The sequence below is a fragment of the Balearica regulorum genome, chromosome 3, assembly GCF_011004875.1.
Source record: "Balearica regulorum gibbericeps isolate bBalReg1 chromosome 3, bBalReg1.pri, whole genome shotgun sequence".
Taxonomy (NCBI): domain Eukaryota; kingdom Metazoa; phylum Chordata; class Aves; order Gruiformes; family Gruidae; genus Balearica; species Balearica regulorum.
In genome coordinates, this window is record NC_046186.1 from 59031256 (window position 1) to 59044551 (window position 13296).

At 39.2% G+C, this 13296-nt stretch overlaps 1 protein-coding gene across 13 annotated transcripts in view; it reads left to right on the forward strand.

Moving 5' to 3' along the window:
• The window catches only part of NCOA7 (nuclear receptor coactivator 7), a 101458-nt gene that overhangs the window by 72664 nt on the left and 15498 nt on the right, over positions 1-13296 (forward strand). For 9 of the 13 annotated variants that reach the window (XM_075748009.1, XM_075748007.1, XM_075748006.1 and 6 more), the window contains 6 exons: positions 461-568; positions 1984-2085; positions 3139-3264; positions 5644-5828; positions 7245-8311; positions 9764-9932. In XM_075748009.1, the coding sequence (XP_075604124.1) occupies positions 461-568; positions 1984-2085; positions 3139-3264; positions 5644-5828; positions 7245-8311; positions 9764-9932 (1757 nt within the window). The remainder of the gene's footprint in view (positions 1-460; positions 569-1983; positions 2086-3138; positions 3265-5643; positions 5829-7244; positions 8312-9763; positions 9933-13296) is intronic. The other 4 variants (XM_075748011.1, XM_010305498.2, XM_075748016.1 and 1 more) reach the window with 2 other exon arrangements.

A 13296-nucleotide genomic window follows, 5' to 3' on the forward strand; every position in this document is an offset into this window, starting at 1 on the left:
GTGGTGCAGAGGACTGGCTCTGTCCGGAAAGTCTCTGTGTGAGCTGGCCAGGTCCCTGATCCCTACCCTCCATCACACAGGGCAACTGTGGGAGGCAGGTGTCCCAGCTGGGAACAGCACAAGTGCCTGACGTTCTGCGACTGCTGAAGGTGTAATGAACTTTCCAGTGCGTGTCCTTTCCCTGCTTGCCAGACCAGCTCTAAATAAGGTGCTGCTGCTTTAAAGTTTTATGAGAAAAGGAGAAGGACGTCTGTAACACCTCTCCATTTTATCTACTGTATAGTACAAGAGATTTTTTTTTCCTTTTTATTGATATTAGCTTATCACGTAAGCTATTAAACAGAGGGTGTATTGAGATCATCAAATCTATTCCCTGCAAAAAGTCTGTTAGATGCTTTTAGTTCAGCTGCTGTGCCAAGTGTGTTCACTATGGTATCTTAAGCTTCAACTCTTTCTTCAGGCTGGCAATCAGGACACCATAAACAGCATAGCATTAAAGTTTAACATCACCCCGAACAAGCTTGTGGAGCTCAATAAGCTTTTCACACAGACGATTGTGCCAGGCCAGGTAAATCTTTTAGCTTTTTTTTAATACCTGAAACCTGATTATTTGCTGTGTATTTAAAAGCGTTTTACGATTTTCACATATCTTTTAGGTACATGGATACAAGGATAATGGACAGTAATTTAAATCCCTCAAAGGGGAACTCACTAGATCATTACCTGGAGTTGGGGGAGGGAAGCTTTGTAACTGCCATATCTGACTTTTGTTATTTATTTGCTGTCACTAAAGCTTAAAGATGACTCTGAAGCTTAAGAAGGTAATGTGGCTGTTGCAAGAGAGTTGAATTCTTGGAAAGCCTAGATAAATGCTATATATAATACAGTAAAGATTTGAGAGTTAGATATAGTAATTGAAATGACTCTTTGCCGTTATGTTCTGGATGAGTCAGTCTCCTGTAAGATTAGAAATAAGTGGAGATAGACTGTTTTGGGGAGAGTCAAGTGATGGAAATGCAAATGTGAAGGCTAAGACCTGGTTCATGAAGAGCAGATCTCTACTTCTGCTTCATGGACACGAAGAGATAGAAGTGTCCTGATTTGCAGATGGGGAAACTGAGGCATAAAGAGATGGCATGACTTGCCTAAGAATACCCAGCAGACAAAAGCTGGGATAAGCAAAATGGTTTTATTTTTCTGAACATTTTTAGTTTAAAACTAATCGGTGGATTTTTATTTTTTTTTTAGCTTTAGAAGTATCTATCTTTACTCTGACACTTGCAATGACTGTGTGTTTTTATTTGGGGTGGAGGTCCAAAGCTGTACTGCAATTTTAGTACTGCTGTACTAAAAATCTAGGATGTTCACTGTAAGGAAATGTGAAAATTCAAACAAAGCATTATATTTTTATATACACTTGTATTAGTGTAAGGTTGTTGGGTTTTTTTCTTTTAAATGTAGTACATGATGCTAAAATGCTGGTTCATATAAAGAATATTAAATTTGGAGATGCAAGTATGTTTTTGGAAACAGACAACCTCTAGTGAAGTGTTACAAACTTCTAGCACTAAAAATCCCCCATCTTCGTCAATGACCTTCTCTTTGAATCAGGGTTTGCTGTTACAAGTTAATGACTATTAGTAGTCATTTTACAGTTACTTGTTTTGTAGTTGCGATAGTTGCAAGACAACCTGGGATTCTAAATTTGGGGGAAAAAAGGAGGTTCTCATTCTGTGGAAAATGTTTTATTTTCTTGCCTGTGCTGCAAAACAAAATGCAGAGCTAGATCCTGTAATTAATTAGACCTGCATGTGCCCCACCATCACCACCTGTGAAACACTCTAGAATAAGTAGTTGTTAAGGAGTGCATTGCAATCACGAGTGATGAATATCGGGTTATCTTTCCAGTAGAATGTAGCATTTGTAGTGAATAACTTTTTAAAGCTTGTGTCTTACTGGTTTGGCGTATGTGTTTGTATTTAGATTCTCTTTGTGCCAGAAACAAGTGCTGCGAGGCTGTCTTCTTTCAGTCCTGGTGCTCCCGTTTCTCCTTCATCGTCAGATGCTGAATATGATAAACTCCCTGTAAGTCAAACATTGGTTCGCTGGTCTTAAACTCACAAAATAATTTCTGATTGTGAACGTGAGATTCAAGGCTAAATAGCAGGGTTTTGAGGTTACAGTTCAGACCTTGTGTGTAGTGCATTGAGTAACGTTAGTTTTTATTTGCTGTACTACAAAATTTACCATCTCTTGAAAGTATTCCAAATTAGGGGGATTATGTCTGAGTGTAGAAACCCAGTACAAGTTCAGTTGGGCCCAGAGTCTATCAAAGCAATTGAAAATGGTGTAGTGTATAGCTTTTAAAGAAGAGAAATATGAGGAATTACTTAGTATTTCACCCTGGAAGATTTCTATTCTGCTCTGCAGTCCAGAGCCTTGATCCTGCATTGGGATCCTTGAGCACAGAGGCTGTTAGTTTAGTCTGACAGTCAGTTTCTTTCTAGTTAAGCGTATTGTGGTGGTACCCATACGTAGATTTGTCTTATATAGACAAGACTGCTGGATTTAATCATTGTGAAAGGCCTTGGCATAGCTGATCTTTCATTCTTCTTAGAAGGGTGATTGCCCTGGATGATTTTAGATGATAGTTTTAGGCAGTTTGACTGTCCACCTGCTGATGTTAAAGCAATTAGACATGTCAAATCCATAATTAATGAAAAAGGAAAGTGGAGAGAAGCCTGGAGTGAATAACTGTGTTTAACCTTAGTCTTATACCTCTGTGCTACCTGCATGGGGAATCACACCAGTGCACTGTGTGCAGAGGTCTGCAGTGTAGGTGAGGTGGCAGGACTGGCCCTTTCTTAATTGAGAGTACTTCACTGAAATTTAGTGAGCTGACTGGCCTTGCCATTTTTTAATATCTTGCCTATTATTTGTATGGAGGTTTTTTGTAATGCTACGAGGTTTTTCTTCCATGCAGGGTACTGCAGGAAGCATACATGCATACACAACCACCACTTTTCTTCCTTAAGCAAAGGAAAATAGTTGGTTGAACTTGGGCTTTTTAGTTGCCCAGAATCTCAAAGTACATGATTCTGGTCCTGTTGCTCTGCGCTGAACTTTTTCTTTTTTAAGGATGCTGATTTGGCAAGAAAGGCTTTCAAACCAGTTGAGAGAGTCCTGTCCTCTACTTCAGAAGAGGATGAGCCTGTGGTTGTCAAATTTTTAAAAATGAATTGTCGTTACTTCACAGATGGTAAGGTAGGTAGAACCTGGCTTTTGAGTATTGTTTGAAATTCTTTAAAAGCAAAATCTGTTTGGATAAGTGAGAGATGAATATTGAGGGGAGTCAAATGTGCTCCACATTTGTCAAGAGTGTAAATGTTACGGTGGCTTTATCACTGCTGTGTTTATTGCTAGCATGGTAATATGCGGTATCATTTTGTTCTTCCAGTTGTTTAATCTGTTACGATAATGCTTTCTGAAAGAATAGCTCTTTTACTCATCTTCATTCCCTTACCGTGTCTTAACAGAATTATCTGTTTAAGAGTGTATTGCTAGATACACAGAGAAATCTGCACTTTAGAGTTATGATGTGTCAGGATTAGTTGTCCGGTTCCATCAAATTGTGCAACAGTTTTATAAAATGAGCACATGCCTATCTATTTCATTTATGACTTTAAGCTAAATTTTAACTGTTTCCAGAGCAGTGTTTCCAAATACGTCCATGTTGCTTCTGCACTTGCTAATGGATGTCATACAAACCCTAATAAAAAGATAAATATTGCACGACACAACCTTTTCTTTCTTTTTCTTACGAGCATTCTTGTAACATAGGTGTGCCAACTGGGACTGCAACCCTAAATTTTACAGCAGCTGTTTTAGAAGTGAAGGCACAAAGCTTGGGGAGTATTTTAACCATCTTTTCTTCTCAAGGTTGTAAGACACTGTCTTCTTGAACTGTCTGCTTTGATGTATCTACTCTTATTGACTCTGGTTTCAGTTAGATGTCTGCATGTTTGGGTTTTCAAGTTCTCTGGAATTTATAACACTGGAGATGCTAACCATTGTAATCTAAACATATTTTTCCCTTAGTCCTGACCTTTGTAAGATGGATGTGTTTACACCAAAAGTTCTGGGCTTTTTTTCACATCAAGTGGATGTAGACTGTATTTAAACACGCTGCAATTTTTCAGTCTGCTATTTTGTAGAAAGTAAGAGAGGGCTACTTGATGTCTCGCATGTAAATTAGGGCATACTGTTGCTTTGTTATGTGATGCTTGCGAGTTGCAGAGGATACAGATTGCCGACTTCATGGCTGCAGGCCTGAAAAAGTAATTTGCAGCCAGAACACTCAAAAATCTGACAGCTTCTTTGCCAGTGTAGCTAAAATCCCTTGTTGCCTTGCTTCCTGCAGTGGCTGGGTAGGAAGTACAGCCTACTGATGTATTGCTCTTCTGGTGGACTAGAGTTACATACCTGTGGGAAAAGCCTCTGCACTTGATTTTGATTCTTTCATCCAAACACAAACCAGGCATGTGTACGTGAGTCGTACAGGAGAAGCAAACAGGAAATACATACAGACTTTGCTTTACAAAGGAGCAGGCACACATGTACTCACTTGCCATTGCTAAGCCATCAGCTTGGCATCTCTCCGATTTAAAAAAAAAAAACAAAAAAACCAAACAAACAACAAAAGAAACACAAACGAAGGACCACAACGAAGCTTGTGGTCCTTTACCTGCCTATTTGTTAGCCTTCCTTGGCTTGTCTTGCAGATGACCTTGGATAATTAGTAGTACCTACAGTGTAGGTCATTCCTGTTGATCTGTGGCTCCTATATGTCAGATGTCATGATTTATGCACAGCTTCTGAGTTGGTCTGGTCAATTTTGTAGCTTGTCTGGAAGAGAGGGTGCAGGAGCAAGACATTGGAAATCTCCTTTGTAAACCTTGAAAAACGGTCAGTTACAATGGGTTGGATGTTGAATAATGGCTGATGTAGCCTTTTATCAAATCTATGGCTAGAGCACGTTTTGAAGAGTTAAATGTGTCTTCTTACAGCTGTGCAAAATATGCTTGGATCAGTGGTGGAAGCTGCTTCTAGATTGGGGAGAAGCTGTTTCATATCAGTTCCCTATATATAGAACCTCTGGGAGAGTAGATCAAGGGGACCTATAATGTAGCTTAGCATAGTAACCTTGACATTTCCATAGTTAGACTGCATTCAGTTATGCTGGTTGCCTATAAATTAATGTATCAAATGAAGGTGACTGCATCTAGAATAAAACAGTATTTTTTAAATTTTTTTTAAAAATCCACTAATCTGTTTTGTCTGAGACTTGATTAACAACCCGCAGTTTTAGCAGGTAGCAGCCAGCACTGAAAGTTGAATAGTTTGGACGCTCTTCCTTACCAGCCAGGAACTTGGGTGTTACTAAGAAATTTTTTTGCTTTGCTCTCCTTACAGTGTCTGACTTGATGCAATTGGAAACCAAAATGTTTTGTTAGCAAACACTGCGTGATGGGGTATAAAGAAGCAGGAGACAGGTGTTTCTTTTTAGGATAGTAGCCTAAAATCCAATACCAAATGATAAGTGAATTGCATGTGATGTGCTAACTCTTCTTTCTCGTATTTTAGGGCGTAGTCGGAGGAGTCATGATAGTAACTCCAAACAATATCATGTTTGACCCACATAAGTCTGATCCTCTGGTAATTGAGAATGGCTGTGAAGAATATGGGCTCATCTGCCCCATGGAGGAGGTTGTCTCAATAGCTCTCTACAATGATATCTCTCACATGAAGATTAAAGACGCATTGCCATCGTAAGGAGTGTTCTTCCCTGAACTTACATTTACAGATTTTCAGTAAGGGTCATGGAAAAAAGAGGTGGGGAGGAAATGGAAGGAAGGAGTTTTAATGCAACAGAATAAAACAAATCGGGGAGGAAAGTGCCAGCAAAGGAATGATTCACTTGTGGTGGTGTTCCGCTTTCTTTTTAGAACACTTCAGTGGCATTAAAGGGAAATGGGTCATGAATATGAGAACCAACGTGCAAAGGAGACCAGTAAAAATCAGTAATTAAAAGCATTGGTGGGATGCCATGGTTGGGCTCTTGCACTGACCCATATCTACGGTTATTTCAGTGGAAGTAAAGAGTGTTAGATTTGGACAATTTGTTGTGTTACCAGGTCTGTTCTGAGAGGAGTATTAAAAACTTTTGAAGATAACAGCACCTTAACTGCCATCTTCAGGACTTACAGGCATACCAGTCTGTGGAATACTTCCATTTCAGAACCAGAAATGCATTGATAGTTATCATTTCTAATACATAATAGACTTTCTGAGGTGGGCTACTTTCATTTATGCTTAGTCTAGGTACTGCTTATGTATTTGTTCTAAGCAAGGTTTTGTCCTTTGTCCTTTATAGGACACCTGTTTGATCAGCCAAATGCATCTATTTCCCTCCATTTTCTCATTTCAAGAAAAACTTTCCACATATTTGATATATTCATTACTAGAGTGTTTAGTAACTTCTTAGTAACTTTTAAGTGATGGGAATCTTGTATTCTCATTTACCTCAGACTTTTTAGCAGTGATGTAGAGGTCAAGTTGTATGCTTGAGTTTCTAAGAATTTTCCATTTTGAAATGTTTTATGATTGTCCTGCTTTAAAAAGAAATCTTTGTGGAAGTCTGCATTCAAGCAGTACATTTGAGTAACGGAGAAAAATAAAAAAAAACAACTCTGTACTGTTTTGCAGTAAACATGTGCAAACAGGGTGCAGCTTATCTCCTATTTGCTTTCTTCTCAAAAATACATTTGCACTGACTAGGGAAGCATGGATGGTTGTAGAGGTTGTCTCATTGTCAGGTGTAGGAAATAGCAATATTAATATGGGACAGATGAAATTCTAGGAGCTAAATACATGTCCTGTGGTTTTTTGGTTGCTGAACTTCTGATGACTTGCACATTGTTATTACATGTGTACCATTTCTTCACTCATGTGGCATATTCTGCCAAGTGGTTTACTAATTTTATTTTGGTATTATCCTTTCTGCATTTTTCTCCATTTTTTTTAAAATCACTTATTTCCACTGATGTGTTTATTTTGGAGAAAGTAATTTTTGTTAAGTTTCAGAGCTTAAGTTGATATATTATTTAGTTTTTTCTTTTCCGTTTTTTTTTCTGTTTCCATTTTGCTTTTAACATCCTATGTACATCCATCATTTTCCCTGACAGTGACATACCAAAGGATCTTTGTCCTCTGTACAGGCCAGGAGAATGGGAAGACCTATCCTCTGAGAAAGATATCAATCCTTTCAGCAAATTCAAATCCCTTAGCAAGGAAAAGAGGCAACAGAATGGGGATCCATCCATTGCTCTGGGTGCCAAGCAGATAAAGCCTTCAGATAAGGAAAAGTCTGGTGATTTTGAAGTTCTTCAGTCATCTGAGAGTACAGGCTCAATCAAATCAAAGTCGCTGGAGTTTCCCAACAACATCACTGCCACTGAACATTTGGAAAAGTTTGCTGCGGATCCATGTGCCAAGGAGCCTTCTGGAGAAAAAAATGTTTCGGATGTCAAAACCAAAGAAAAATCTCTTTTAGGAGAAGGAGAGGATGACTTCATTGAGCTGGAAAAGACATCATCTCGTGTGGATAGAGGGTTGGACAGGAAAATCTCAGTAATGGAAGGCTTGCTGGCTGACCCCAGGGAGTTGGGGAGAACTAAGCAGCAGGTAACCAAACCCACTACAGAAGTCCAGGAGCACTTGACAGTTGATTCCTTGGAAAAAAAGGACAGTGTTGAACCTAAAGCTGACTTAGACTTAGAGCTGTGTGAAAAGCAAGATGTTATTCCAGAAGTAAACAAATGTGTCAGTTCCCCGACAGGTAAGGTGGAGACTGCATTGGACACTAAGAAAGAGCTAGAGAAAGATAAACTTATTGAATTTTACCTCAATAAAGATGGGAATGGGTCTCAGTCATCTGAAGACTTACACAAGGCTGAAATCCAGAAAGGTGAAAACAATAAAGCAATTGGCCTAGACCTTACACTTAGCTGTTCAAAGTCCCAAGCTAATGAAGTCCATACAGTTAAAAGTATGGAGCTTGATTCCTGCTGTGTTGAAAGGAAAGCACCTCCATTAGAAATCAGCTCAGCAGCAGCAGAGGAAAAGGATCTGAAAGAGTCTGTGGACTCTTCATTAGTACCAGCTATAGACAAGACCTGTCAAGAAACACAGTTAGACAATCAATCAGAAATCAGACTGTGGCTGCTGCAGAAAATTCAAGTGCCAATTGAAGGTAGGTCTCTGGTTATCCTTGTTTCCTCTGAGACTTGGACAGCATTATGACGGTAACCTTTGAATTGGTAGCTTTCTGCTCTAAATTTCCTCTTTCTAGAATACCTGGTCTTTTTTTTTTTTTTTTTTCACTCTGTATGTTATATTTCTATATTAATTGCTATTTAGAAGAAAAAAAAAACCTTCAAATTCCCTAAGCTTCTGGTTTCATAAGTAGCTTGTGTGCTCTTTCCACATTCAGTGATCACTGTTTATCTAATCTTCACCTCTGTTTACTGACTTTAAGAAGGGCAGTGAAATGTCATCCAGTTGCAGTATTGACAGGGACACTTCATGACCTAGGAATTGTCACTCTGTATTGGGAACTGTTGTTGCCTCAGTGAAGTCTGTCGATGTATTTCTGCTAGTATCCACGGTAGTACTGCATTGCTGTAAAGGGGCACACCAATGTGTTTTTGCCACTATTTGCATCTGTCTAGTGTATTTAATGCTATGGAAACCCTTAAAGAAGTGATAAACAGGAATATATGTAGAGTCTTACTGATTGATCATTTTGTCCTAATTGGTCATTGGGTTATCATAAATAAAATTCAGACTGTTACTGGAAAGCATGTAACAAAATGAAATCTCAGTTTAGATAGTGTGTACACATGTTACTATTTCTACTACAGCCTGGTGCCTCTAAGCAGTAATCCATCCTGGAGCACTGATGCTCCTCTCTTGGTAGTTTAATGAACCAGTGGACATACCCTTGATTCATATCAGGTTGTGGAGGATAATTAGAGTGGAAGTATTTTTTTTTTTGAAACAGTTGTTCTTAAAATGATTTTTCCTTCTTTTTGGAAGGGTTTATATCTCGCTAGTTGTATTTGGTGATCGTTCTCATTGGGAGAGAAAGAAAAAAAGGCTGTACGTGTACCCCTAAAATGACTGAGGCTCTATTTTAATAAGCAATTTTTTTGTTGCACGTGCAATTTAAGGAACTTAAACCACTCTTATGCTTGACCCCATCTTGTGCAGACAAAAGACGTTTATATGGCTGTCAGAGCTGAGGAACTGATTGGGCTTTGTGTGTGTGCACAGAGTTAACCTATCCAGTCGAAGGGCTCCTGGAGCCAGTCAAACACGGTTCCCTTTGCTTGCCTGCTTCGTGTTGCAGTTTGCACTCAGCCTGATCATCTTACTGATTTGCTTTACAGGGCTCTTCTGTATATAGCTGTGCAGCTGAGGGGGATGCAGGCAGTGATGAAATTGGAATAAATGGCCACAGTTTAGGATGAACAAGGATTTATTAAACTAGTTTTGCTATTGAATGACATGTCCGATTTCATTCTGTGTATGGTGCCTCTGAGCATTCCTTTGCACAAGATTATTAATCTTTGTGACAATGTTTTGTCAGCTGCAGTATTTGTACTTTCCTGTAAGGAGCCCATTTCTTTTGTCTCTCATTCAGATATGCTTCCTTCAAAAGAGGAGAAGAGCAAGACTCCTCCAATGTTTCTGTGCATTAAAGTAGGCAAGCCCATGAGAAAGTCCTTTGTGTCTCAGAGCACCACCATGTCTCAACAGTACAGTAAAAAGATAAAGCAACCAGAGTACTGGTTTGCTGTTCCTCGGGAAAGGTAAGCTGCAGCACATAGCACAAAAACATGTTTGTCTCTTTTTTTTTTTTTTTCTTTTTCAAATGTGTAGTGCTTTCTAGAGTTGAATCTGAGTTTTCCTACGTGGTCCAAGGTGTGAAATGCAGCAAGGATGCCGTGATGAGAGGGGTGCTCTCGTTTCATTGCATGCCAGAGAGATAAAGCAGTGTTTGTTGCTGGTCTAATATGGCTCCCAGTGGGAAGGAAGGAAGGATCAGGTGCCACTTGGAAGATGAAGAGAGGGATATACATGCAGCTAACATACAATAAAAGCTCCGGGGGATGATCTGGGTTACAGCTGTAGTCCAGGAAGAGGGAAAAAGGGGAGCAATGGCAAGAGAGGCAAAGAATCCATGAAGGTGCCAGTGCTTAAAACCAGGTATTTCACATGAGCAAAGGGCATCGTGTGGAAAAGGGAGACACTCCGATGCTTCTAACTGAGTGAGTGTGGCTATTTATGCCTTCAGGCCCATAAAAAAAAACCCAACAAACCTTCCTTTGCGATAAAATCCATTGAAATGTTTTATGTACCTGTAGGTGTGTATGTATGCATAAATAGTACTGTAGTGCACCAAAAATAAAAAGGTGAAGACCTGTGATTTTTCCACATAAATGGCCCAAGAATTTACAATTTTCACTGGCTGTGAGGAATCAAGTCCCTGCTCCTTCTCTTGCTAGAAGGCAGCTAGAGTAACTCTCCGGTCTGTTGATGAACCAAAATAGGGAAATTGGTGATCATATTTCTGGCGAATTAGATACCAGGAAGGAAGAATCTGAATTTATGATCAATCTCAGAGATGTGTCTTTAAGATGCGGTCAATTTTTTCTTTTTTTTTTTTTAAATAATTTTTCAGAATATTTAATTTTATTTTCGAATTTTTAGCATGTGTATTGATTTAAGTGTTTATTTTCTGTATTTTAAAAATGAGTGTTTTGAGCAGACCAGTAGTGTGAAAGTTGCTGCTGACCCAGGGGAGGGAGGGGGAGAGATTTAATCCAGCTGGAATGTGGCCATCAGGGGTGTAGCTGAAGATAGCTTTTGGTTTGCTTGCTATCTGCTGAACCCAGTCCTTGGCTCCTCAGGGATTGCAAAAGGGTGGGTTCAGAAAATTCTAGGTTGAAGCGTGAGTAAATACTTCAAGGAGTTGGAATGATGCTGTAATAAACACAAGGTCAGTTATTGCTTTGAGGATAGTGTATCTAATGTTGAATAAAGCTGCTGAGCTGAACTGAGGCAGTCCCTGATTATTGCTTTGTGCAACAGGTAAATCTATTGAGCTTCTTCCCACAAATTTGGAAAACAGCTTCTCTACTCATCATTTTCTGAATAGTGAGGGGACCTAACCCATATATAAACCAAAGTGTTGACAACTGGTTTATACTTCTGTTTTTAGAATGAGGAAAAAGTAATTTCTGCAATGAGCTGTTGCAGCAGCACTTGGTTGTGCAGGCTAGATCCTTGCTGTCGAGGCTGCTGTTCAGATCTTGGTCAAAATTAGCGGTGAATGTAGTATAAGGTTGGGTCATTTTGGTGCTGTTTATGCACGCCTATTTTAACACCACAGAGGTGCATAAAAGATCAGGTAGAACTTGGGACAAAATTTAAATGCAAGACACACTCCTTCATATTAATGCAAGACATGTCTTTGCCTAACAAGTCAGTGTTTTCTCCAAACTCTCGGATGTGTTCCCAAAGCAAAATACATCGCTTCCTACCCTGTGGTGATACTTTTGCACCGGTATTGCATAGTATATAATTATCAGTGTTGCATCTTGAGAGTGCAATGGACATGAGGTCATTTGGGATAGCTTTGCAATGTATTTTTGATACAATGTATCAAAATAATTTACTAAATTTAAAAACATTGGGAATGCAATTTATATTCATGTATGAAAATATCAAGAATACCACTCTCATCTTGTTGGCCATAAAGCAACATAAATAAAATACTTTCCATCCAGTGCAGTCACAGTAGCTTGTGCAACATCTTAATGTTTCATGGTAATTAAAAAAAATGAACAACATCCAACCAAACAAAAAAAAAAACCCAAAACCCACAACAACCCAAATCTGGATTTAGATTGTGAGGAAATTGGCATGCATGACTATAATCATTGTGTAAGTTAAATCTTCCTCTGATTTGCATTTAATTACATTTTTCCACGGTCTCTTAGTGTTTGCTGTTAAAACAGCTTCTGCCATCAGTTGTGAAAATGGGTCAATTTTCAGCCTGGGCCCTGTAGCCCACCATTCCCATCAGAACTGCTCTTCCATCTGCAGACGGCTGCTGCTTTCCTGGCTGTGGCAGGCTGTGGGAAAGCTGCATTGGGGGCAGACATACTTACCTTTTAAATTTTTTCTTTTTTTTTTTTTTTTTTTTTAACGGCAACCTCTGGAAACATCATTAATACAGAGGGAAGACTGTTAGGTTGATATTCTTTATAAAGGCTGTCAATAAGCTTTAAGTCTCATTTGCCTTTTGCAACTGTTGTAGGTCTTCTCTCTTCCTACGTGGCTTCCCAGGTGTTGAGAGTGTCCCGGCATGCGTCGCCCCATGACCCGCGCAACACAGCTGAGTTAATCAGTGACTATAGGGCTGCATTGCGCTGCTGCTTCATCACAGTGGTGCTCGCCTTAGCACGTAAAGGGGGAGATTGGCTTCTTGAGTTGCCTTATGTACAGATTATTCGGTCTAGGGCAGCTTCTTGCTGGGTTCAGCTGAGCAGAGACACACCCATGCTTTTGGACACCATTAGAGAGATTGATTCTTTTGCTGAGAAGTCTTGTAATGGGTATAGCTTACAGTATTAGAGGGTAAGTCTGTGCATGCTCTTACTACATGGTTTTATGGTTTAAATGTTAGGTAGATTTATGTTTAAATGGTATGTAGATTTTTCCACCCTACTGGATTTTCAGTAGTAGTAGGTCAGTAATTATGTCACAGATTTCCTCAAGGTTTTGCAGAGGAAAATGCCTTGCACTGGGACAGATACGGTAATGCAGAATTTCTTTGTTTATAAACATGTGTCCTAACAAATAATTTAGTCATTTTAGCATTGACTAGTTCCTAGTCAAGAAGTAAATCGCATTGATCATCTATAATATAAATTTGGCAGACAGATTTGGTTTATAAATGTAAAATTTGCATTGATGTCGATGTAAAAGACATTATACTGAGATAATGGTGCTGAGAGGGCCTCCGCTGTTTTGAAGTTTCTTTTTTGAGAGCAGGCAGAGGAAGGTTAACAGGGTTGAGCCTTGCTTCTATTTTTCAATCTTAGCTTCCTGCCCCATGGGTTTTTTTGGTTTGGTGTGGGGAGTTGGGTGAGTATTTGGTTGTTTTTT